The sequence below is a fragment of the Passer montanus genome, unplaced genomic scaffold (assembly GCF_014805655.1).
Source record: "Passer montanus isolate IOZ18808 unplaced genomic scaffold, ASM1480565v1 scaffold27, whole genome shotgun sequence".
NCBI classification, from domain to species: domain Eukaryota; kingdom Metazoa; phylum Chordata; class Aves; order Passeriformes; family Passeridae; genus Passer; species Passer montanus.
In genome coordinates, this window is record NW_024367372.1 from 8956479 (window position 1) to 8983945 (window position 27467).

At 41.4% G+C, this 27467-nt stretch overlaps 1 protein-coding gene across 2 annotated transcripts; it reads left to right on the forward strand.

Moving 5' to 3' along the window:
* Positions 1 to 17702: 17702 nt before the first annotated feature.
* LOC120503866 (alpha-1-antiproteinase 2-like) lies at positions 17703 to 27004 on the forward strand. Of its 2 annotated transcripts, none has more exons than XM_039712902.1 (6): positions 17703 to 17749; positions 18465 to 18565; positions 22518 to 23183; positions 24142 to 24412; positions 26037 to 26184; positions 26756 to 27004. In XM_039712902.1, the coding sequence occupies exons 3-6, from the start codon at positions 22535 to 22537 to the stop codon at positions 26948 to 26950; spliced, it is 1263 nt and encodes a 420-aa protein (XP_039568836.1). In that variant the 5' UTR covers positions 17703 to 17749; positions 18465 to 18565; positions 22518 to 22534; the 3' UTR covers positions 26951 to 27004. The 2 variants fall into 2 exon arrangements, with proteins under 2 accessions (XP_039568836.1, XP_039568835.1); XM_039712901.1 differs by having other exon boundaries at positions 17718 to 17749; positions 18465 to 18583.
* The last annotated feature ends 463 nt before the right edge of the window (positions 27005 to 27467 follow it).

The following is a 27467-nucleotide window of genomic DNA, read 5'->3' on the forward strand; positions in this document are numbered from 1 at the left end:
GTTCTTGTTTACTTTAAAGCAGACATTTGAGTGCAAACATTATAGGCCATTTTTACAAAATTACTCAGCCCAAGTAGGCAGCCATGAGATCTTAAACAGATACACATTTTCTGTGTAGTTATCATGGTGTCAGGGGTTTTTGTATGCAGATACAATTTCCTGCTGTTGGTTGAGAAACTTCTTGTATCTCCCATTTCCTGTCCTCGCCTCACAAACCTCAAGTCTATCCCTTTCAGCCAGGGAACCCTTCTCTCCCTCCCTCTTGTTCCACCATGAATCCCAGGAGAAGTCTCCCTCCTCTTTGAAGTCCTTCTGTGGGAATGGAAACAGAGACACAGAGTTGTTATACCTTTCCTCTCCCAGATGGTGGATACTCCTTGGTACAGAATAATCCTTTTCCTTCTAGCTTGACAGCTGCCTTCTACCAGCTTTAAAACTTGCTCCCTTCTGTGCTTCTCATTATTTGCCCCAGAATAAGGGGCCCAACACTTCTGGCAAGGCAAGAATTTAGCTTTTGTGTCTGTGAAAGCTGCACATCATTGCACAAACTATCATCTTTAATAGTCTTGTGCATGCACAGTAAAGCACGGGATCCCTAGGAGAACCAGATGTGGCAAAACCCATCCTCTGGTTCCAGAAACTGGTGACTGCATCTGAAGGTCATGTCTCTGTTGTCCACATGCCAGCTGATCATATTGATCTCTATGTGCTCCAGCAAGCTCAGGCTGCTGAGTGCCTCCAAGAGGATTCTCTCCATGAAGCTGATGTTCAGAATGCAGAAAGGTGACTTGGGCACCTTCCTGAGTACTGTGTAGGCAGAAGCCAACATTACCAACAGCACCATGTGAAAGTCATGCTGCAGCAGGTTAATTTCATTAACTGGCAATTAAAAATAGAGTAGGATAGTAGTAAAGGCATAGCTGAAAACACCTTCCCCCCAACCCCTTCCTTCTGCCAGGCTCAATTTCACTCCTAACTCCTCAACTCCTCTCTCTGAGTGGTGCAGGAAAGCAGACACAGGGCCAGAGGAGTCAAGGTCAGTTTTTAATGCTTCATCTCTGCCACTCCTTCCTATTCCTGCTCTTCTGCTCCAGCATGACATTGCTTCAGGAACTGCTCTGCCATGGGTCTTTCTGGCAGGATCCAATCCACCCGGAACAGACTGTTCCAGTGTGGTCTTTTCTCCATGGGGTTGCATGTCCTGCCAGGACTCTGCTCCAGGGCAAGCTGCCCACAAGCTGCAGCTTCCTTCTCAGCCGTATCCACTTGCTCTGGCATGGAGTCCTCAGGCAGCGTGGGCCTCTGCTCCACCCCAGTGCTCCACGGGCTGCCCCTAGGGACACAGCTGCCTCACCAGGGGCTTCTCCAGAGCCTGCAGGGAATCTCTGCTCCAGAGGCTGGAGCACCTCCTGCCTCTTCTCCTGCATTGATCTGAATGTCTGTGGGGCTGCTTCTCGCATTTGTTATTTTAGTCCTCCCTCTCACCCCTGCTACACAATGTGTTTTCCTTTTTCTCAAATGCATTCCCCAGAGATGCCACCATCTTGGCTGAAGGGCTCAGATGGTGTGGTAGATCTGCTGGAACCCTCTGGAATGGGCTGGAACTGGTCATGTCCAGCACAGGACAGCCCTGACTTCTCCTCACAGAGGCTGCCCTGCAGCCCCCTCTGCCAGCACCTCTGCACAACCACCAGATACACAGAACCCAGTCCTCAGCTGGGGTTCACAAGGGTAATGCCATTTAATGGATGGGTAGAACACTTTGATGGTGCTAATGAACTGCCAGCAGCTCCTTCAGAGTGTCCTCTCAGCTCGAACAGCTGGAGGGCACTTCTCCAGCACAGCCTGAGCTGAGCCTCAGGACAGCTCAGGACACTGCTTCCTGCCTGGGTATCCCACCTCAGCTCTGCCCTTCTCCTCAGGAGGAGCTGGAATCAAAGAGTCCACTGAAGGGGCCTGGGGCTCCCTGACACTGCTGGAGGGCTTTAGCCTCTGGCTAGGCTGGGTCAGAGCTGCTGAATGCTTCTGCAATGAGGTTTGGTTTGGGAGAGCCCTGGCAGGTCATGTGGTGGAGAGAAAACCACACCAGAGTGTGCAATTTTGCAGTGAGAGATAATAAAGCCTTTCATGTGAGCAAGCACAGACCTTTCCACAGTCGTATGGGGAAAAAAACCACCCAACCTCTAGCCAACCTATTCACACAGACCTAGACTTGCTTAATGCAAAATATTTTCTCTATAATCATCCCCTTATATCCCCCATCTCCAGAGTTTAAAGACAGAAAACTAGCAATGCTCCATGGAAAATCTGAGTCAGCCATACCTGTCTAACACATTTTCTCTCTCGGGAAAATAAAATCATTTCAGCATTGCTTGAAGGGGCAAACATCTGCTGTTGGAGACAAGCCAAGGATTTTAGCTTTGCACAGGGCTGCCAAGCTACAAGTCTCTTCATCCACAGCTACTAATACAACTTGCTCAGTCATTGCTCCCCTGCTTTGGGAGTGGTGAGGTTTAGGAGAGCAGTTAACTGTGCACTACTTAAGACATTAAAGGCAAGGCAAGAAAAAAAGTAAACAGGAAACTGTTCATATTGCCTCATTTCTTCCCTTCCCCTCTGCCCAATTCTGCAAAATGAAACCCAGAAGCAATGCCAGTTTTATTGTTTACTAGTAAATACTAGATAAAAGAAATAAAAATATTTGTAAAAATTCTTAATTATCCTCTTAGATAATTAAGAGGGGAAGAGCAGCCCAGAGGAGATAATTAAGAACTGTGAGATTTTCTTATGGAAAATAGTGCAAGTTCACTTGGTGTCTAACGGGTTAAATTCATTTTTTTGAGGGTGGAAAAATTATTTCAGCTGAGAGGATACTTCCCAGCTATGCTTTTGTAACTTCCCTGCAATTGCAAATAAGAACAATTTAAAAAAAAAGTTTTAAAACGCAGACCAGTGATTTCTCAAATCAGCAGTTAAGTTCAAAGACTTTGTTGGAAACTTAGATGGGTTTTGGAAAGGAGCTTAAAGAGTTGGAAGAGAACAGGAGTGTTGAGCTGATTTGTTCAGTTATTTTAACTCCATGGTGGAGCTAGGGGGAATGTAGCAAGAACACCATGATTTATCAGAAAAAGTGAAAGCTTTACAGATGTTCAGAAAATCTGCCTTGAAACCAAAGGCAACACATTGGCCCAGCTGTAGATTTCCTGAATCAGCTCTGGCTGAAACTGAAATGCTACTGAGAGGAAAACACATCACCCTGAGCCTAGGTAACTCCAGCAGACTGAGAAACTTCACGTTTTCAGGAGCAACATGGAAAGAAGTGGGAGTGTAAAATCTCTCTAGAGTATAAGGAACCCTTGGCCACACTTCAATGTACCAACACTTCAGACACACTGACCCAAGGGACAGAAAATGTGGTGCCAGCACATGGAGTGGGCTGCCCATGTGTCGTGGCCTGGTGTTAACAGGGATAACTACCCTCACCTCAACCTCCACCAGCACAGCACCTACAGGTCACTAGCTAAACTCTCAAGGCTCTGCATTTTGATCCTTGATGACTTCCCTTGTTAACTAAAAAAGTAGCATCTACCCCTACCATACTGGAATATTGGGCATACAGGATGCATAATAAGGGGTAAAACTAGACTGCATTTACTTTGCAATATTTGACCTCCATTTTGCACAGACAGGTCTCTCTGTGCCTTCATTAGTCATCTGTCTCTGATGTTTTTTGGTGTCAAGGCCCGACTTGAGAAAAAATGCATTTCTGAAGCATTTGAGACAGCAGTACTGTAGCTGAAGTCACAGGAGTCCTGACCTAAAACTCCCCACAGACATCCCTAAGTGGAGATGGAGATTATCTGAGCAGTGTTTTTGTTTTGTATTTCCAAGCAGTCTGACCTGACATTCAGCAAAATTGAGGCTTTTGAGAAGCATTAGGGAATGTTGTAGGCAGCAAGCTGTCATATTTGAAAAGTAACATATTGCACTTCAAAGTTATCGTGAACTGTCTTCATTTGTCTGAAATGCACGTATTGATGTAAGAACCATAAATATTCACCGAATCAGAAAAAGTCTGAAGCAAAACCACCACAATTTGCCCTTGGCTAACATAAAATAATATATTAAAAATGTACTATAACAGCTTGTTATGTTGAATTATTTTTCTGCTCTAGGTCTATTCAAGCCCCTCTTTTTCTTTTTTTTTTTTTTTAGGGTTAATGTGCCTTCCAGTTTAGTGAAGTATCACTTTTGCAACTACCTTGAAAGGAAGGAAATGCATCTGGGAGTCTCAGTCCTATGCATTAAAGGAATTCCACAAGACTGTGGAGAAGGACAATGCCCTTCAGACTTCTCTTGGTCAGAACCAGGTACTGCTACCCCACTTGGCATGCATTCTTTTAGTAAATCTGGAGCTCCTTGATGACTGAAAATTCAAGCAAAGAATTTCTCATGAGCCTTTGAGCGAACTGCTAGCTTAACCAATATCTATTACATGCACAATCATGTGGATATTCTTGCCAGCTATATTTCTTTGAAGATGTGCCAGTACAGACAGTATTAAAGGGGCACATCAGGTTTTAGTCTTTTAAGACTGTTAACTCCTGCTAGCTCTGTTAATGTTTTCCATGGAAATTGTTAGTCCACATTTCTAAATCTGTGAGTCGTTAGGAAAGTACATCACATTTACAGCAAAATTTTGCATGCCCACATGCTGTGTGGATGTCAATGGGAGCTGTAGCCAGCTGTATTGATTGTGTGTACTGCAGGTAGGATTGACTTTAACATTTAAATATGGCCCTGAAACAGAAACAGAAAACCACAGCTTCTGTCTAATTTAGAAATACAGCCGCTCCTTCCAAATCTGTGCAGGGTCCGTGGCACTCATTCATGTACAGTGCATTTACACTTTGTTCAACTCTTATTCAAGAATGAAGTGCCCAAAACTGAGCACTGTCTATTCTGTTCTGTGAGGGACTCTCGGCCATCCTGAACATTCACCTTCAGACCTGGAAAATCAATACCTGAAGTGCTGTGGAAGTGTTGTGGAAGTCCAGAAAGTGGTCAAGCTGACCCTAATAGAGCAGTTGATATGGAAGAACAAGCCCCCAAAAAAGCAGATGGCTTTAGCTCAAGACCGAGATGCAGATTTCATTGCTGAGGCCCACATGTGCATATGGATGTGAAAGTGAGAAAGCAGTATCAGGACTCCTTCTCCCTCAGTGCATCAATTTTGAGCAATTTAATTTCCCAACTTGCAGGCTGTTAGGTGTGAGAATTTTTGGTAGCCTGTAAGGGTTGTAGGTGGGGAGTAGGTTGTGTAAATGTCCTCTCATAACTTTTAAATTAGTTGGATGATATCAACAATTCCAAACTAAAAAAAAACCCAACCACTTATTTTAAATAAAATTCTGAGTGCTGTCACTTTCCCATCTACGTTCCTATCTCTTGCACTCCCTGTGGTATTACAGAAGAAAAGTAAATTAGATAAAAGCTAAACATGAGCCAACTCTCTGACTCAGCCACTGAACCACATGTTGTAAGGATTCAGGGGAAGAATTCTCTGTTGTACCAAGAAAAGAGAGAGTTTATTAGTTTCTACAGGTTTCCAAAAATGAGACAGCTTGATCTGGAACTGATCTGAAACTCATACAAGGGCCTCATCAAAATTACAGAACAACTAGAAAAATAATTTAGAAAACTTGCTTTCCTAAAACTGCAGACTTAAAGAAAATAATTTTCCATGTCTTTCACCAGAAATATTATTAGCTAGTAAAACTTTCAGAGCACCAGTAATTATGAGTACTGCTTGGTGAATCCAACAATCTGGTCACAGGATAAATATTCCATTGCAGAAATAAGATTTCTGTGGTCAAGAAACCCTGAAACAAACCTGGATAAACAGAGGTTCGTTGAATATTTCCTAATGATTCCTTTTTTTCTTTGTTTAGCTTCATTTTCCACTGTTTCTCAAAGGTCTCATGAACAAAGAATTTCATTATAAAATTACCCAGGATCATGGCAAAATATCAGTTAAAGCTCAAATGAAGACCAAACTAAGTAAATATTATAGTTAGCCTCATGAGCACTGAGTGGCTGCCTGCCTGGGTGGTGAAATCCCATAGACATAGTAAATCTCTTGTTTATCTTACAGAAATGAAAATGTAAGAGGAATAGAAGGCCCTTTGGAATTACATGCTATAAAAACTCAGAAAAAATTCATTGGAATACAAATTTTTATTGGTTGCTATGTTTACATACACTGGAGGCCAGAAGAGGACAAATGCCTTAACAATACAAGTGTAGTCTGGTCTCTTGTTTTTCACACAATACTACAAGGACAACACATCACTCACTCTTCTTGAAAAAAGCCCTTTTGCCTCTAAAGGTCTACTCTGAAAGGAAGAAGTTCTTCTTCCCTAGTTTTACTTCAAGTAAATGGCATATAATTTCTGAATTGCCTATACAGAATGGAAGCTTTTTCTTCTGGAGTATTTCTCCCCTTGTGCTGTGACATCAAGGTTTACAATTCCCTCAAATGTGGTACTTCAGCATGTTGCAGAATTGGTGGGAAGGGGCAGGGTGAATCATCCTTTCAGCATTTTCCCCAGAGTGGTCATGTTCAAGGAGCCATTATACCCCAACTGAAATAAGACAATTTCCCTCTCTTCTTACCAGAACAGAGCCTGATAATTCCTACTCCACTATGGAAAAATATTAATCCCCCTACTTAACTCCTTCAACACTCTAAGGAGTCGTTTAATTGTGAAATAGTAGTGTGTGGGGGGAGTTGTGTTCAAGAGAGATTTTGAAAGAATAATAGAGAGATTATCTTAAAATAAGTTTGTGAATCAATGAATAAGGGGTGAAAAATAAAGTAATTGTCTGGCAGTACAAACTGAAATTATCATAATAGGTGAATAAAAAGTGTGAGTTGATCTCTTCATATGAAGTAGGAGACAATAGAAAAGTCAGAGTTTGGAAACAAAAATAAGCAATCACCAGTGCAGTAATCACAAAGAAAAGCCAGTGAAATCTTCAAAGGGTGAAAAAACCCTTGGGTCTGAAGGGGTAAAAATGTATTTTTGACGCCCAGGCAACGTGCCCCTCACATTCTGTTGACTTACTCATTTTCTCAACAGCCTGGCTGCTCCTCCCAGAGGCAGTGCTGGTCTGGGCCCCAGAGGGGCTGACACAGGCACAGAGGTCACCAGAGCAGCGAGCATCTACCGTGGTGGTCAGGGCTGGAAACACACGGCTCTGTGTGCTAGATCACACTGTTCAGACAGCTGAACTCACAATTCCTCCTGCACGTGGACACCCAGGTTTCCCAGTCACATACTGGATCACTCTAAATAACCACTCTGTGCTCTCCTAACACAGTGTCTGATTTAAAGCTCTTTGCATTGCACTTTGTTCTTAACCAGTAAGTACCATCCTGGCTAGCACTTACTGTGCCTGCTCCTCTGGGCTGCTCTTCCCCAGCTGGTCTCCAAGAGTTTTTACCAGACCATGCACATAGTTTTGCTCTCTGGGAGCTCTGGGCTGTTTCCTTGTAGTCTTCATCATGCTAAGCCCTACAGGATATAGGAAGCAAAATTCTTCGGGATGCTTTTGAGTGGGCATAGTCAGATTAAGTAACTCTAGCAATATTCAGGGTACAAACATCTCCATCAATATATCACTTAGAGGCTTCCTATTTAGCCTTAACTGCAGAGCATCTCATCATGACACCTTTGGCCTAAAGGCTTAATTAGTCTTAAAACCACAAACTAGGAAGTTGTTCAACACTCAGATAGAAAATAAAATAGGCGTGATTTGTTATTTATGATCAACTTAGTGTCTGTCATTATGTTAATTCAAAGTACCACATAAATGATGGCTTCAACTTTGTCATTATTATTTTAATTAATCCTAATATTTCTCTATATTTGGAAATGTAACTGACTGATATTATCTTTATAGTACTCAGACATGGGCAAGAGAATAAAAGTGACACAGCTTCAAAGGAGAGGTTGATTTTTCAAGCTGAAATGCAATTTAGAAAAGATGTCTCAAGAAGAAATGTTGCATTTGTAACATGCAACTTGCACTATAGCTTGTCAGGATTTATGAAGAAAACAACTTTATTTGATATGTCTGAACTTGGAGCCATGCTGCTGTTGGCTTTCCTCTGAAGGCTTTGAATCAGAAAAGCAGGGGAAGGAAAGAATTTGCTATATGCTATCAGCCTTTTTCTGGAGAAGCTCTGTGAAAATCCCTTCACCCTTCATTTCTGGCATGAACCTTAGGAGACAGCAAGAAACAGCAGAGCCATTGGGACCCAGGAGCACTCAGTGTTATTTTTGCTCTCTTGTGCTGGCATGCAGCTGTGCCCAGAAGAGCAATGCCACTGCTTGCTCTACAGCTACTGTATAAACTTTATTTGCTGTTTAATGTATAACAGTGTGTTCACTGTGTAAGCCTGTTCAAACAATATAAAGACAGCACAAAAAGCAATAAAGGTCAGATGAATGTGATGGAGTCCTTCTGAAAGTGCCATGGATAGCATTAGGTTTTAGTAGCTAAGGACATTAAACTCACGTTAGCGATCTGTGTCACAGATTAATTCACTCAATTAATTAATTCATGCCCAGCTGAAGTTCATTAGGGCAATGACAGTCTACTCTGTACAAAGAAGCTCTTCTTTATCCAGCTAACAAGGCAGATTACTTTTCACTACCATAAAGATGATTTTTAAATTAAACTTTTAAAGCAATAAGGCAAATATGGATCACTGAACACAAATTATAGAAAGATATAGTATTTTTGGGATGGTCTAATTCCCATCATTAGTAGATAACTAGGGTATCTAATTCTTTGGTACCCAGATGGCTTCCACAGACTTCAGCTGGTCAGAACAGAGGCATTCATGCAGCATGAAAAAGATCCAGGAAATCTCATATCAGAAATCCTGAATGGAGAATCAGAAAACTCAAAAGCAAATCTGCAGCTTCCAATGAATGGACATCCTACCTCTTGCTGATTTGGGGTCAGAGAGCAGGGGTCTGAGGGGCATGAAAGTGTTTGTGCCAATGTGGAAAATTATCATCAGGGCCTTTTCTGTGAAGGTGGGGAGGAAAAGGAGGGGTGGAGGGAAGATGGAAATGTTTAAGGGATAAAGATGCTTTGCCACCTCTGAGCCCATTTAACCCTTCCCAGGAAGATCATCTAACCTTCAGGGACAGCTCAGGTAAGGGAGGAGAGAGTTTCTTCCCCTGGGACACCTTCCTAAGGTTTCTGCTGCAGCTAAAGACTCCTGCCACAGTGCAACTTTCACCTGCTGTCTATCTGTCCAAAGTCACACACACAGATGCTCACACTGCTCTTCTTAAAACTTCCTTGTTGGGTTCAGACCCACCAGCTAAATCAATCTTCCTTCTGATCACATCTCCTAGCTCCCTTCTTATGCCCAGCTCAGAAGTGTCCATCCTAAGACTCATCCTCTTCAGGATGAAAAAGAAAAAGTTGCTTAGCAATAACTGCATTTTTCTGGAAGAATGATGTATATAAATATCCACTTTCCACTCTTTTTTTTTCATCATGTATCATCTGAATTTCGGATCACAAGCTGAGATGGGATTCCTGACTGTATATAAACTCATGATACATAGAGGGCACTGCCAAGACAAAGGTCTTGACAGATTCTATGATTGTTGCACTACTGGTAGCTGCTTCCTTTGCTGTTTCTTTCTGGTCACCTGTAGGTAACTTCCCATTTTGTGCAACTCCACATAACCCTTCTACTGCAGGAATTATTATCTACATTTGGACCCAGAGTCCTTCACAATCACCTTTGCCTAAAGAAGCTCCTATCCCCAACACCTGTGCAGTAGTGTGCTGACTGGTCAAAACATGGAATATCTAGATAGCTGATCTGCAAATATTAAAGAATAGAGAGAAAATAGAAAAGAACAGAGGGAGCCCTCACTGGCGTCACAACATGCCAGAACAAACACATGGAGTTCAAGGTGAAAAGTTTGACTTAGTGGTATCCTCAATACTTGTAAACAATACTAGAATGTTGCACTTTGCAATTAATCCTTACATCCTAATCTTGTGATTCTGGTGGGGAATAGAGTCCAGGTGAGCAAACACCACCTGCAGAAGAAAGAGGGGTTTGTAGCTGACCGGTCTGAAAGTTGCCAGGTAAGAAGGCTCAAGAGGTCCAACATGCTTCTACTACAAGGGCAAGGCAGCACTGCATGAATTACAGTTCCACTGGTCCTTCCCTTTCTCTTTGCTCACAACCAACTGCAGGAGCACTACCAGCTGGTTATCGCCAGGGATAAGATGGGAACTGTAAAAAAAGTGTCATGTTTCACATCTAAGGACAAAAAAGGATATAAATTACATGCTTTAGACACCTACAGGTTCCACACTGCAGTCCATCATCTTACAGGCTATCCCTGGTTTCTTGTTGGTTTTCTTCCATTTCAGTTTTACTGCAAATTTCCCTTCTTGATCCTAACCAGAAACACAGCATTCTTCCTGCACTGTTTTTTTCCAAATGTGAATTTAATTTATTGAGCAAACAACTGCACATTTCACATTACTAGATCACCTGCCTCTGCTTATATTGCCTGAATCCAAAAGACATGGGGCCTCCTCTGACTGAGGTGATTTATTTCCATCTTGTAGCTGGGACCAGCTTCTCTCTCACACCCATCAATATTGTTCTCCTTAAACACACCTGAAGATAATAGAAAAAATATCCCAAAATGCAAATGGGTTTCATAAGAACACTATTAAAAATATTTCATAGCAATTGATTACTGCAATATTACATGCATCAATTGTGTCAACTATTCCTTGTACTTCCATGGCATTCAGGAGTTTCAGTCACCAGAAGCAGGACTCAGCTCAGCTGAAGTGAGTGTGCGTGGGATGGGAGCCTTTCCCTTGGAGGCAGGCTGGTGCCTGTACATAGTCCTCCACACCCTTCCTTAATTCCCACTGGTCTCATCCCCAGATCTGCTTCCGAGAGAATGAAACACCACACCAGAGCAGTTCTAACAACTAGTTTCAGATTTGCCCTTTGGATGAAAAACATTGTCAGAAAACCACTTTTCATTTTCTGAGTAAATGAGCTGAAAGATTCTCCAAGAGATCAGCAGGTTTTGTCTGATCCCAGCTGAAAAGCAGCAAATTACTGAGCTGAGGTATTGTAAAAGTCAGACAACATTTTAAAGAAGTTTCTAAAATACTGTTCCAGTTCAGAAACTATCAAAATTAAATGCTGTATTTTTTCACCTAAAAAGTATTTGGGAAGAAACTATTCAGCAGATTCAGCAAAAGCTTCAGAAGTTGCTCTGGGCAACCTGACATGTCTGGATGAAGATGAGTTTTGACATGAGTATTTCACCATGTTAGAGGCTCTTCCCTCTTCACCATGCACCTGACCTTCCCCTAACTAGAAATTCTCTTTTGTAAAAAAAGAAAGGCAGGCAATATCTACATTATTTGCTATTCTTCAGGAATGATTATTTGTCCCTGATCTGGTTAACGTTTATCATAGAGTCTGGGTTTATAACACTGTTCAACAGCTGAAATAATATGAACAGGATAGACTCTGTGCTTTGGAGAAAATTGACTAGAGCAGGAATAAATGTCTCCAAAATACAGCAATATTTAGAAACAGCTACTGAGCATCAGATCTTTCACAAACTGAAACCTTCAAAGCCCCAAAACCCTGGCTTTTCCTTTGAGCTTGACATCTCCAGTCACCTCCATGGCCACCATCTCCCAAAAGCCAAGTGAGCTTCTGAGGAGTGATACAGAAGGTAGAAGTAAAAATAAAACCATACAAGTCTTCTCATTACAAGCAAAACAAGACTAGCAATGAAACTCGTCATGAAAATGCATTTTTACTGTGTAAGAGATGTTTCAAGTAATTTTTCTCCACCAAAAGTCATAGGGTAACTCCTGTCTGCTACTATCAGTGAACTATTTGGCCAGATTGTGTCGGATGTATCTGTACATGCCCAGGTTACTTGTGATGGTCAAGACTCACTGGATGTGTTTGCTACATGTCCATGATCACCATCATGTAAATAGTTACAAAGTATACTCAATGTCAGCTAAAAACTGAGCTAAATCAGTGCTGAATTTGCACAGCTGTCTGTTTAAGTATTAGGAAATACAGAAATTCATATGGTACTGAAAAATACATCTCAAGTCCCTCTGTGCAGATATCTTTATATTTTCCTTCAGGAAAAGCACCTTGTTGAAGAAAATGCTGGACATTGCTTCTTTCAAGTAAATGAATATCTGTGATTGGAAGTAACACTGAGGCCTCAGAGTTTTACCTCTGGAGAAATGTCATGTCAAATCACTGTCAGTGGAGCAGGACTCCACCAATCCCATCCCTCACCACACACAGCACAGCACAGCCACCTGCATCCTGGCATTTCCTAATTGCAGGAGTTTGCAGTTAATGTGTGCTCCTGAGGGCCCTGCCATGTGACAGCCCTTCCAAGAGTTCCAGGTTTTATCACCCACAGTGTCCCATTTCTGAGGTGTCTAAGTGCCTAATAATCACTACATATGGAAGATGAGACCAAAAAATTATATTCTGGGGGTAAGAGAAGACAGTGCAAATGCTGGATCAATCAGCCGAACACACAAGAGATGGTAGACTTATGGGGTTCAAAATCAATGTTTTCCATCTGCTGGGTATTTGTGTGTCCCCAATTTCTGTAAATCTCCAATTTCCATAAATCTCCAATTTCCTAGCCATTTCAGAGAAATCTAAAGGTATCTGAGCAGAGTGATGTGCTTTTTAAGGAGGATTTGAAAGCAGAAAGCATTTCCACATGACATGTACAGATGTTGATAACCCCTGAGCAGCTTCCAGAGTCTAAGTCTCTTATGGATCACATCTCACAGCTCAGGGCAAGAGGTCTGCAGACATTTTAAACCTGCAGAAACCTAGGACCTTCCTTCAGTGAAAGAAGGAACCATTACTAAATTAAAGATCTAACACTGGGTATGTTCAGACCACATATTTTAGAGCACAGAAGCAACAGGTTCACTGAATCTTCCTCTTTCCTATGATTCTCCATAGGGATCCAATTGCAAAGAGACACAGAGAGGAAGGAGATTTGTCCACGTGAAAGGTAAAGAACTGTCACCATTTGTTCTCAGACCCACTCACATATATTTTGTATTCATGGCTCAAGAAAGAAGAACATAAATCTACTCAATAATAAATGTATGTGTTCAAGACAAATGAGTGTGTACTTGAACATTTTCCAAACTGTGTTTCCCTGTGCTGAAGGATTTTATCAGAGATAGCTCTCCCCACTGCAATCACACAACTTCATCTTGGGAGATGCTTTAGCTTGTCCTAAGAGAAGACAGCAACCAATCAGATTTGTTGAGACACTTGCAGTTAAGCTTTTTGCACACTTAGAAAGTAAATGGAATTAAATCCCAACTTCTTGAGCCCCCCACTAAGGACACATCCAAAAACTTACCATCGTAACAGACATATGTGAAAGAAAATGGCCATATCAAATACTTCTTTCATAACAACTTTTTAAAGTAGCCCATTCAAGCTCACCTGTTCCAAGGTTCACCAGTTTCCACCTCTCCACCACGTAGGCTACAGAAAGTGTATCATTAGCAGACCTGAATTACAGGCAGGTCTAGAGAAATCAAGGCAGTTACATGGATTCCTACTGGGATTCACTCAGTACTGGGAACTGTCAAAGTCTCTGAGGAGGAGAGCCCAGTCCTGTGCAGTGCTGCAAGTCTGAGCCCAGGCAGCACCATGGAGGGGTGTGTGCCATGGCTGGGGCGTGCTGGGAGCACGGCGGATGGCCCACCAGATTTGTTTGTTCTCAGTGTGCATTTTGTGTGCTGTGCTCTGGCAGAGCCTGTGTCTGGGCAGCCAGGAGGGAGCCCTCCTGCTTCCCTGGTGCTGGCTGTGCTGGGGCATGCCTGAGGACCAGGGACAGGACACCTTCCCAGGAGATGAGTGTTTCAGGGAAAAGCCTCTGGACTCATGTGGTGAGAAGCAGAGGGGAGTTTCCCTGCAGGATGAAATGCAAACCTGCAGTGCAACTGGAGACAGGGACTCCTGAGAATATGGTTTCACAGTGATTTCTTGCTAAAAAAGTTGAATAATTTATGTTGGAAGGCACCTCCAATGTTGGAAGGTCATCCAATCCCACCACCTGCTCACAGCAGCACCAGCTTGGAATCTAGCTCAGGTTGCTCCGGGCCATGTCCAGCAGGTTTTGGATGTCTTCAAGGACAGCAGTTTCACGGCCTCACACAGAGATGTGCCCTTGTATTTCACCTCCCTGTGAACACTCCTTTCCATAGACCTCATTGGTGTTTCCCTTGCTACAGCTTGCATCCCACACCCTGCTCCCTAGCACTGAGCACCTCTGGCTCCATCTGCTCTCTAGCACAGCCTCTAGTGCAGTCTCTCCCTTGGCCTTCTCTTCTGTTATGTGGGAGAGAACAGAAAGTGCAGTCTCTCCCTTGGCCTTCTCTTCTCCAGGCTGGAAAACATCTGTTCCTCCAGCCTCTCCCCACTTGTCCTGAGCTCCAGCCCCCAGAGACCATCAGCCATCCTGGAGAGATGGCACGGATGCAGGGAGATGTCTCATCTCTGAGACATCTCTGGCAGCAGCATCCTGTACTTTGGTCAGGTTAAAGCAACTGTGCAGCCCCAGCCTAGGAGAAGGAAGCAGACTCCAAGCCAGATTTTGGAAGTGATAGAAGATAACTCTGGAAACACAGAGCTCCACAAATTAAATACAGCCTGGCAGGGGAGGGTGGGATGCATCTTTCACCAGCTCCACGTTGACATTTACTCAGCAGTCTCATAGGAAGGACTCTGTGCTCTCTGTACTCCAGAGGGCATCAGCAGAACAGCAACAACACATTGTGTTTTAAAATGGCTGTTAGGGAAATTAGTCAAATATTTAAAAATATGAAAGTGTTTCTCTACTACAGAAGCAAGCATACAGTTCTTCTAATTTAAATAATTAATTCTTTTTGACTACAGCCAGCCTGATTTCAAGGGAATTCATGCTGGATGATTTTTGTTAATGTTGTCAATTCACTAAAAAAATGAAACAGTATTATTAAGATATTTCAATAATAATAATAATAATAATAATAATAATTTTAAAATTTTAGAGGAACTTGGTGTTCTAAGTAATAAGACACCTAATATTGCAGACCAAGAGGATCAAATGGAAGGATTGCTGTCTTTCAGAATACCAGAGCAGTGCCTATATGACCTTACTGCCTGCATATAAAGAGAGCTACAGGTTCCTATGCAACATATTCTGACATCAAATATTGAAACAGAGTCCCAGCAAATTTCAGGATGGCTTACATAATTGGATGAAACTGCTATATAGATGAGAAAAAAGAAAATATGTATCACATTGGATATAATATTGGAGACTGATATAGATTACTTCATTTTCCCTCTTGCACTCCCATATGAATTTCAGCAGTTGAATGGCCTTCTGGTTGTAAGAATAAATTGCTCTTAAATAAAGTCATATTAAGTTGATTGGGTTTTCCTTCACTTTATTTTTTTTTTTTTTGGTAACTTTATTCATAGCTGAACTTTTGTGCTCTCATTTTTCTCTCAGTATGTTACTCATCTTCAGTCTGAATATGTTTAAGGTAGCTTCTGTAAGCTGAGAGGCTATTGTTCATTTGTTTGCAGAAAAACAGGCTTCATGTGCCCAGCTGCTTTTTTCAGTCACATTTGCTAGCAGTCTGGATCAAAACTTCTAATGAACTATTGTGCTTACCTTTGCACAGGTAAGAGGTAGAAGCCAGGAAGGAAAGGATTGGCAGAAGATCCAGCAGCTCTAAAAGCATAGAACCTTCCATGCTGTACCTACTGTAAGTTCACATGTGCAGGCATGCAGGCTGGAGAAGAGAGGGGAAGAAATGCTTCCAGCCACTGCTAACCCCCGAGGAATGGCCCAGAGAAAAATCCTTGCAAAACTTTTATCCTGTTATATGTAAAGCTTTTCTTTTTGAAATAAAACTTTAACACTTTCTTAAGTGCACCACAATAAAAGGCATTCTTTTACAAGAAGTACTATTGTAAAGCTTTTCTTTTTGAAAGATTCCTTCTTTAACACTTCCTTAAGTGCACCACAATAAAAGGCATTCTTTTACAAGAAGGACATTGAGGTGGTTCAGCATGTCCAGAGAAAATCTGTTGATTTCTGGAGCTGGTGAAGGGTCTGGAGCACAAGTTTTATGAGGACCAGCTGGAGGAGCTAGGGTACTTCATGTTGGGGAAAAGGAGGCTCAGGGAAGATCTAATCACTCTCCAGAACTACCTGAAAGGAAGTTGCATCATGCTGGTCTTTTCTCTCAAGTAACAAGTGACAGACAAACAGGCAATGGCCTCAAGTTGTTCCAGGACACGTTCAGATTGGATATTGGGAAAAATTTCTTCACCAAAAGGATTATGAGCACTGGAACAGGCTGCCCAGGGAAGTGGTGGCATTACCATCCTTGGAGGTATTTAACAACTGTGTCGATCTGGTCCTTAACCTCAAGGTTTAGTATGGAGTTCTCAGTGCTGGGTTAATGGTTGGAATTTATAGTCTTGGATTTATTTACCAACCTAAATGATTCTATGAGGTACAGCACCTTTCCTCCTTGAATCCCCTACCTCCCAAGGGTGTGATCCTCCTGGATGGAAGGTGTTCACTGACCTGTGAGTTTTCCAAACCTTCAGTCATACCCACATCAGCACAGTCCCTGTGGCTGCCCCTCCCTGGGTGCTGCAGGAGCACACCCTCACAGGGGTCATGTAAAACACAGGTAGCCTGACCACATAAACCCAGCTCTGTGTGGAAGCAATCTCTGGTGTCCTCGCCTGCCCTTCCCTGTCTGCCTTTGGCAGTGCTTGCACTTTGTGCCAGCCCACACTGTGAGTACAAGGCAGCAGTTTGTCCTTCAATCCATTGCTGGACAAGGCATCAGATGACACCACTCTGCCTGAGGTGTGCTGAGTGCCACAGGGTCCTGGATGCACATCCCTGCCATCATCCTGCCATCCCTACAGCAGCCCCCAGCCACTACAAATGTCAGTACTGCAGCCTTAACTTTAAAAGGGATGTCCCCAGAAACTGGTCCTTATTAATGGCAATGTGGGTAATTAAGAAATAGTGTATCATTTAAAACAAATATGCAAAAAAAAATAAATTTAAAAGTCTGGTATAGAGGAAGCAAAATACCTCATTGAAAAATATTGAATTGAGTTCTGGCTGCAGCATGCATCCACAGCTGTCTTTTCCTTTGACTCATGTCTACTATTATGTATATGTTTAATTTCACTCACTTCAGTTACTTCTACTGTATGAACTCATGCAGTTTACAGAAGTTAATGATGCATGTGAAGCATTTCCCAGAGTGAGTAGCTATTAGTGAGATTCCCATTAGGAGGATGTGTAGAAATGTGGGTGACTCTTACGAGTGTTCTAAGAAAAGGTCAGGTCTGGCCATGCATATACAGCAAAAATCAGGTGCCTGCCCAGAAAAATTGTCTTCACTGTTTACTCTTCACCATTCCTAAAGTAATAACGCTTGTCTGTCCTGGTTAATGTTTTCTAGAGGACGTTTTGCTTTCATAATGTTATTCAACTGTATAAATAAGAGAGGGAGCTGCAGAGTAGTCCTGGTGAAGACAGCAGGATCCTAGGGAGCTGCTGTAAGTAGTGACTTTTTTGCTTCCTAAAGAGACTTTAAAAGTGTCTCCTCTTGTTGAAGGCAATCAATTTTAAATCTTTTCTAGGGTTGTATCTTATACTGAAATTTGTCCTATATAATGAGGTTTTTATTGTGTCACCAGGATATAAAGGACATAGGCATCACAATTGAGGGAATGAGTTGCCTACACATTGTCAGGTTATTGGAGGAAGGATCGAGAATCTAAAAGCAGAGCAGAGTGTCTTGCCAAAAAGCAAGGTGGTCTCTGGAGCCAAGAAATCCTAAAAGAAGGACTTTCCCTCATGTACCTCCTGATTCATTAAGAGTCTGAGGATGGGTGCTTAGAACTCTTTTTTTAATGTATTGGTGCTTCTTTTTAAGTAATTCTGGTTATTTTTATACTGAAGTTCTACAAAAAATACCATTGCTTAGGGAATGGTGTATCTAAATTCTGCTTCTGTTTTAGACGAGACATTATTGAGGTAATCATCAGGCCCATTGAGAAGGAAGTGGAGAAATTGGTGATTTTCGCATGTTCAGATCACAGTGAGGTCGAGGTTTTTAATGAGCCAGAAACCAGCCTGTGATCAGACGTACAGTGGAATGTAGAAACTGAGAACCTGGTTTGGTCTGTTCTTGCAGAGAGAAGAAAATCTCCTCTATCCTAACCACTGCACTCATTCTTTTTTGTCTACTTTTTATTCTTTTGGCATCAGTTATGCTTCATCCCTGGGTGTGTGCAGTAACTCTGGTTCAACAGCAAATACTCATGGTTGGCCTGGTAGAAGAGTGAGAGCTCATGTTCACCTGTTTCCAGGTAAAAGGAGCCTTAGAGGTGGGTGATGCCACTTTTTGGGTGAGTTCTCCAATGCTAAGCTGGCTCAGAGAAGATAGAAAAAACACAAATCAGCCCTGTGAATGAACAGTCACATTTCTAAAGGATAATGTAAACTAGGCTTCCACATTTCTGCTGCAAAAGGAATTACTTTTAATGAAATATTCACAGTGGATGGATTCTCTGAACAGTCCAATTGCCTTGGCTTGTGTTTGCAATCTCCTCAGGGGCTCAGGCATAGAGGTATTGAAACTCTGAATGACAAGAGAAGAGAATGTCTAGATGATCACCTGGAACAGGCCTTGAACCTGTTCAGGTGCGTATGATTAAATAAGTACAGCTTTCTGGCCAGGCAGGAAAGCACAGGTGAGTTTGTGGCGCTCCTTTGAGTAGGTGGTCCTGGACCTATGAAGCTTCATGACCTCAGAGGCCTGACCTGGCTTCTGAGGTCATGTTCTCACACACAGATATGGCTAGTCAAGTCTTTCTTTTGTGATTTTTTTTTTGTGTGCTTGGGTGATTCTTTTTACAAGTTTCTAAATAGCTGATATTTAGTTCAGCATACACCACTGGTGGTTGTGGTGCTGTGACTTGACGTGCCTAGTGCCCCTACAGTGTTGCTTTCAGGAAACAAATTTCTCAGATTTCATTCTTCAGAAACAATCAGGAGGGAAGTAGCACCATCTGGTGAGCAAACAGCTTTTCTATTTATGCCTTCATATGTTTTTGAGTAGTAGAAATTTTCATGTTGCCTGAAATGAGATTATCAGTGAGGACCCCTTATGGGAGTAGTATGGGATGAATATTCATCTCCTGGAATATTGCATGGGACTCTAAAGGCAGAAAGTTATCTCCAGAATCTTTTCAAATCATAGAGACAGAAATCAGCCCTAAAATGGACAAAATACCTATACCCATAAAGAAGCAAGTTCTGTCAGACAGAAAACTCAGTCCAGCCCATTCCCTGGTTTTCTGGTGGAATTATTCTAAGGTAACTTCAGCTAATCCCAGTCTTCTCCATTTTCTTTCTGAATTACATGGTAGGGAATATTGTGTGCTAGGGAAGAGGTAATATATTGAGCAAATGTTATCACCAAATCTATTACAGATAAATTGCTGCAAACACTGTCTTCCAAGTGCTGGCATGCTCTTGTATCATTGTCTGACTTGACTGAGAGCCCTTCTTTAAAGACACCTATTCTTGAACACCACAAATAAACTGTCACTGTGTAACACACATAAAGAAAAGAGGCAGAGGTTAACATGTTTCCTGCCAGGCTATTCAACAAGCCAGACTAGATTTGGAACTAGAATTGAAGTGCTTTCCATTCCAACTGCCATGTTGATGGATAAACTGTTTTTTTTCTGGAAATTATAAAGGTCTTAAAGAGCTTTCTGCAAACTTAACTCCTCCAGTCTGGGAATTTCCTAAAGGTTTTACAGTACAGGTTCTCAGCCCTTTGCTTTTTAATAAATCATTAGCAACTATGCTCCATAGGAAAATCCACCAGTCTTTAGGACCATATGAGAATCTGCATCTTCTATTTCCTGCTGAAATGGTGTCGGTTGTTAATTTGTCAGTAGTTGATCACTTGCTAACCCAGAAGCCACAATAACGTGAAATGAAATAGTAAGTATCAAATATGAAATAAAAATGCATAATCATATTCTGAAGGTTGAGAAGGTGCAAATTTTATTATGAAAGTACCTTTAGGTTTCAAAACAGGGACTAATGAAGAGGACCACTTCTATCTTGAAAGCTTAAACAACAAAAAAAGACCTCTACAAATCACAGCTGCTAAGTCTTTTATAATCTTATGCCTTTAAAACTAACCATTATCAAGATTTTTGTGAGGTCTGACTCATGAGTCTTGACTGTTTGTCATTGGCCAGTACTGAGTAACAGATGGATGATTCAGATTGTATTTAATTATCTGTGAATTCAGAGCTGTAATAAAATGAAATTAATTCCATGAAAGTACATAAATTAACCACAAAATGTGAACATGTTGTAACTACATAGAGAAAAAAATATCAGGATAGGGAAAATTACCTTCAAAAAACTGTAATTAATATTTTACAGAATCCTTACAGCAAAACTATTCTATATCCTTTTTACCATAATTTTGAGATCAAGCCAGTTAAAATCTCTCTCTGCTTTGCATTCCAAATAAATATAATTGGCAGTTTGAGGCGTACATAGAAAAGCCAATCTATCACATGTCATATTTTGTAATAAATATTAAATGTGATGAGATAGAGAACAGGTGGTAACTTATGTTTAAAATGAAATGTTTCTCTTTTTTGGTATTCATGTTATTCCTAATAAATTATGACTGCAGCTGAGTAAATAGTTCATAGTAAATAATTTATCCACAGGCAACTTCTGAATCAGCCTGCTGGATATGTGGAAAAAGATTAGACTTAGCTCTGATGCTTTTGTTTGGGAGTTGATGTCTCTTCAAAGTCTGACTAATACACTGGCTCACTGATAGCAGTTCTAAAAACTCAGAACAGGAGCTCTTGTGTTGAGTTAAAAGTATCTAGATACATCAAGAATTATTTCAATGTCAAAATCAGAAGAGACCAAACTATAATTTAAAACTACTGTGTACAGTAATTGAAAATGTAACTGCCAAGAACCCAACCCTTATAGTTCTTACACTTGTCAGTAATGCTGTTATTGCAAATAGGCCTGCTTTTTAAAATTACTTATAACAAACATATAAATGTTGGAATATTTGATTATAGCTTGAAAATGTTTTGTTGTTCTCATGAGTCTATCTGTAAGTGATATTGAACTACTAATACAAATTGCTCCCTCTGATGATACAGAGAAAGCAGGACCATAAGCACAGCACTTGCTGATGAGTCTCTCAAGTTGAGTCATGCCAGAGATAAAGGTGCAATTGGTGTAACATGTCTCTCTGCACAATTTTAGCAAATCTGGCTCATTATCTCCTCAAACCCTGTGCAACTCTTGCACCATTTCTTTGCCCTAGATTCCTCCTCAGAAATGAGGCCTATTGGGACATTCATATCCCCATTTCCAAGGTCTCTTTTCAAGAGCTTATCCAGTGCAGAGTGTCAGCCCTGCAATGAAACGTGGCTACCACAGCCAAGTGTAACACATTGATAAACACTTTGCCCTTTGACCAGTGGAGCAGCTGATAAAAATAAGGCCTTGTTCTTTGTTAATGGCATTGACTGCTTCTGCTGTGCCGAAAATGAACCCACTCCAACAGTTTTGTGTAAGAGACAGCACATTGTTTCAGGTTCTTATTTTAAATATTACATTATTTCTATTTAGAAAAAAACCCATCTATTCCTTAGAGAGGCAGGTGTTTCTATCTGGTTTGCTATTGAAGAACAGCCCCCATTATTTGCCCTTTCTTTAAACCGGACACCTTATCAACCTGATCAAAAATTTACTTAAAGACCTCCTGCCTGCCTGTTTGCTCAGAGTCTGTTTCCATGTATCTACTGATTGCTGCTCACTTGCACAAATGTCCTCTTTCTCCCCTAAACAAGACACCAGACTTCTTCTATGATGAAATTTTAAGGAATTATTCAGACCATTAGTGTCAAAAGCAGAGTTGCACAACAGCCCTTCAGCTATTAGCTAAGAGGTGTTTTGTGATGGGATATGCTCCATTCTCCAGCCTGCTGAGGGTGCTGTGTATTCAAATAATCCATGCTGAATTTTGTCTTTGCAGGTATTTAGGGTGGGGGTGGCAGAAAGAGTTGGCGGAGACTTGCCAGGAGGCCTGGGAAAATTAAAAAAAAAATTCTGGCAAGAATTGGAGAACATGGAAACTGAGGACAAAAGAAAGAGATAAGACTTTTCAATTCAGTGGTAATGACAGAATAACTCTTTCTACTCAATTAATTTACTTATCTCAGTAACATCATCTCCTATTTTTTTTTTCTTTAGGATTTTAATACAAGAACATGAAGACCACATTCTACCTAAGTTTGCTACTGGCTGGGTTTCACACTGTTGCCCACAGCCAGCTCCCACCCAGTGACCACAATGGACACGACCCAAATGACCCTAAACACCACATACATCACGGAGGTGAAGCGATGGCTTGCCTCAAACTTGTGCCAAACAATGCTGACTTTGCATTCCAGTTTTTTAGGGAGGTTACCCAGGAGGCACCGAATAAGAACATTTTCTTCTCCCCTGTGAGCATCTCCACTGCCTTTGCAATGCTGGCCCTTGGGGCTAGATCAGCCACACAGGCTCAGATCCTGGAAGGACTCGCCTTCAACACTACAGAGATTCAGGAGAAAGAGATACATGAAGGCTTCCACAACCTAATCCACATGCTGAACCATCCTGAGGGTGGAGTCCAGCTCAACATGGGCAATGCCATCTTTGTAACAGAGAAGCTGAAACTCCTAAAAGAGTTTTTAGATGATGCCAAAGCTCTGTACCAGCTGGAGGCTTTTGCAACTGACTTTAACAAACCCACAGAAGCTGAACAGCAGATCAATGATTATATAGAGAAGAAAACACATGGGAAAATTACTAATTTGGTCAAGGACATGGACCCACAAACTGTAATGCTTCTGGCTAGCTTTGTTTTCTTTAAAGGTAAGTCTCTCCTCTAGGGTTCACATTCTCACTATTCATGCTTATCAACAAATCTAATGTCACCTACCTCAACTAAAATCTGGTCTGGGGGAAGTTTCCAATGCTCCTTGCTGGGCCAGAAGATCCCCTAAAGGCGTAGGGGAGGTGGTGGAGAGGTAACAGGAGGCAGGTAACGGGGAGGCAGCTGGAGGCCACACAGTCTTGTTTCTCTTTGTGACAGCTCTAGCAGCTCTGTTCAAAGCCACAGCCTTCCATGCAGCCTGAGCTGGTGTTCCTGGGTTTGACCATAACTCCAATTGTCCCATATTCTTCTAATTTTCAGTGAAGACACTGAGACTTACATATGATCTAATGCCTCTTTTTAAATTATGCATAATTCAATAGCCTAAATTACTACATACTCCTTTTTTTTCCCCTGTCAGAGTCCTTTATACATGCACACTAACATTTATATATGGGAGAAGCTAGTGATGAATAGGGGAGAAAATTTTAAGGAACAAAGCAGAAACAATGGACATTTCTGAAGTGGGTTAGATGTGCCCTTAAGCCTGACATAACACCACTCAGGTATGAGATCCTACATTATTTCATCTACAAATTGAGGCTTATGATTAAAGTCAATAGAACTTAATTGTATGAAGTATGTGAGTACACAGATGATGTTTACATAAGGCCACTTAGATCTCCTAAACAGAAAAGCAGTGATAGGTACCAAAAAAACCCACCTAATTATTTAATTACTGGCATCTGAAACATAAATTGAAAGTGGAATACAATGCACTCTTTTGAACAGGTAAAAGGTCCTTGTATTACTGTGATATACATTCTAAACTGAATTTGAAAATTCAGTATTTAACACATGGAGAAACAGGTGAATATTACTACTAGCTATAAAAAGTTTAGTCTATGATGAGATAGAAGATTGGGTGTTCAGTTATATTCTCCTTCTCTCTATCAGGCAGCTGGGAAAAGCCTTTTAAAGCAGAGCATACTGAAGAAAGGGAGTTCTTTGTGGATGCTGAAACGACTGTGAAAGTCCCTATGATGTACCAGATGGGCACATTTGACTTCTACTTTGATGAGGAGCTGTCATGCACAGTGGTACGGCTGCACTATAATGGCAGTGCTACTGCATTTCTGGTTCTGCCAGCAAAAGGGAAAATGAAGCGGTTAGAGCAAACTCTGGACAAGGAAACCATCCAGAAATGGTCAGACCATCTCTTCCAGAGGTAATCTTCTGGCAGTCAGCTGTAGTGGCACCTAATTTATAGTATTTTTTCTTTTTGGGGAATGCAAACACTGTGAGTGTGGTGATTCTGGGAACTGAGTGGGTTATTTTTGGCTCATGTGCCCTAGTTGTAAAAATCTTGCAGCTGGTTGGTATTTAACTATTCTTTTGTTGGTGGCTGAGTGACTTGCTGCTCTCCTAACCAGAGCAGAGACCATCCTATTCCTCTCTAAGGAACAGCAAGCCTAGATTGGTGTTTCTAAAATACTCCATGAACTGAGAGGAATGGTTGCAATTTTAAGCCAAATCTTCTATACCGAGATTTTAGTAGTGTGTTTTTCCTCTCTTATGTCACTGATACACTGTGACTCAGGCATAAGTCTGAACCTTAAATAAAGCATAACTTACACAGTTTGTAGTAGTGTTTACAGGCATGATATGTCCTACACAATTATCCTGCAGCATTCAGTTGTTAGAACAGGCAACTGATTAACTATGGATGTCCTGATTTTCTGGCATTTTGTTTTGAAACTATAAATATCTAATGAGTTTCTGTTAGCTTCAACCATTGACACCAACATCAGCTAATGCATTTTACAACCTTGTTTGTCTGGGAGAGATTTCAGCAACAGTAGATGAGTAATATCAAGTTCATACATGCCTAATTTACCAAGCACTACACTGCCCTAATTCACAACTAATAAGGCTGTGCAGTTCACACCCATATATCTCAGTGCATCATCACAGAAATACCAACACAGTTAGTAAAAACATAATGGGTAGCAAACTGAATATGAGCTAATAATGTGATACCTCAGATATCAAAATTAAAATGTATCATTCTCAGCTGCAATATCAGGAAAACCCTTATCTAAATGAATTTGTGGTGCAAGGTCATTTAGGATCAATATAGGAATAAGCTCTTCATGACAGAAACTGTGAGAACCAAATGGCAATTTTTGTTCTACTGTTTTGTTGCAAGACAGCAAAAAACTTAAGCTACCTAAAGGGTAATTGCTGCTGTGGGTGACTGAGGACCCCTGCACACAGTGTGAAAAGAAACCCAACAGAAATCACACTTAGCAGGGGCTGCCTACAGACAGCTCACAGTCAAAGGCAAACTTGATCATGGCCAGCCCAGAGGAGGAAGACAATTAGAGGATATGGAATCCAAATGTGCAGGCAGCAGGAAGCAGACCTTTCCTGGGGCCATGCCAAATGACCCAGTTATGCCAAAAATACTTATTTGATTCAAAACGCTGGGATTTGCCACACTTCTCCCCAGGCAGACTTTGTCAGGACTTCTCTTCAGCTCTTCACCTTCCTGAGCAACATATCCTTTGTCTCTGCCTGTAAAGAGGGGCTCTTGCTACTGTCAAGTGCTCTCAGATTTCCTGGAACAAAACACCAGATAAATACTACTATGATTGCTATTTTTATTACTAAGTATTTTAGTGTTTGTATCACCATGAAAAGCACCAGCAATTGAATTGGTGCTCACTGTACATTCAGGGTCCAAACCCCTGGAATTTGATGCTCATGGGAATTAAACAGATTTCTCACCATTGTTTATATTGCTGAAAAATCCTTCTCACCACCTTCCATGTTTCTCTTCCACCTAACAGCTTTATGAACCTCTACTTCCCCAAATTTTCTATTTCTGGGAGCTATGAAATAAGTAACACCCTAAGGAAGATGGGAATTGTGGATGTGTTCACCAACCAGGCAGATCTCTCTGGCATCACTGGCACCCCAGATCTGAAGGTTTCCAAAGTAAGTATTTTCCTTCTTTCACAAACATGCAGGAAAATCCGTCAGTGGTAGCATCCAGAAACACCAGGTATATACAGCTCCCAGCTTCCCAACATGCCTGCAGCTGGGTCACCAGCTTACAAAAGGAGATTGGCTCTTGGTGGCACTGGAGATCAGATTAGATTTCTGCATGTCTGTTTTTTACCAAGAATGGTATTGGCCAAGATTTTTTGGGGCAGTACCTGAAACATGAGAGGAGCATCAACCCCCGATTCCTCAAGGAAAACCACTAATGCTCCCAGGCACAGCACAACCTGAACTTCTCACCCTGGAGGCTCAGTTTTGGAGGCACAGATACACAATTACAGGCGGAGCCTCTATTCTTCATCCAGTATTTTGGACTTTTTTTAGGAGATTTCCTTAGCTCCACCCTAACCCTCATTTAAGCAGCCATGACTACAACAATAGAGCTCTTCTGCCTCTACTCACTTTTCAGTGGATCCCCCAAAGCAGGGCTGCTTTAAAACTACTCTGATTAATTTCTCAAGAGGCTGTTGACTGCCCAGAGTGACTCTATTTTCTTTTTTCCTAGGTTGTCCACAAGGCTTCTCTGGATGTTGATGAGAAAGGTACTGAGGCAGCAGCAGCAACTGCTGTTGAAATAATGCCAGTGGCTTTTCCTCCAACCATTGAATTCAGCCATCCCTTCCTCATGCTGATTTTTGACAGAGATACAAACAGTACACTCTTCATAGGAAAAATAGTTAACCCAACTATCACTAGCTGAAGTGACATGAATTTTGTTTACTACTACTAATTAAAGATGTGAAAATGCATGACATGATTTATTTCCATTTGTACCAGCTCATATATGGTTCTTTGTTGGTAACAGTTTTTATTTTATGTCATCATCAAAAACTATTGGTATTGACCATGACATTTGTTGAAGAGGAGGGAAGAAATTCTTTTAAGTTAAGTTCAGCTAGAAAATAATCCCTTTTTTACCTGGCTGAAAGACAAGGAAAGACCTAATCTTTGCCAGCATTTGGAAAGAAATGTTTATATTACCATGGAAGACCCCTCCTTAATACGAGGTAGTCAGCAGGTAAAATTATGAACATTATTGCAAACAAAGCAGAAGTGGTTGCAATTTACCAGAAGTAAATCTGAGATGAGAACAGTGGGATCCACATTGCAGGATCACAGAAACCTGAAGCTTCTAATGGAGACAGCACTGGGAATGTGAAAAGCTGTCTTCAACAGCCTTCTGGACCAGAAACCTTTTATCATTCTTAGTATCAATC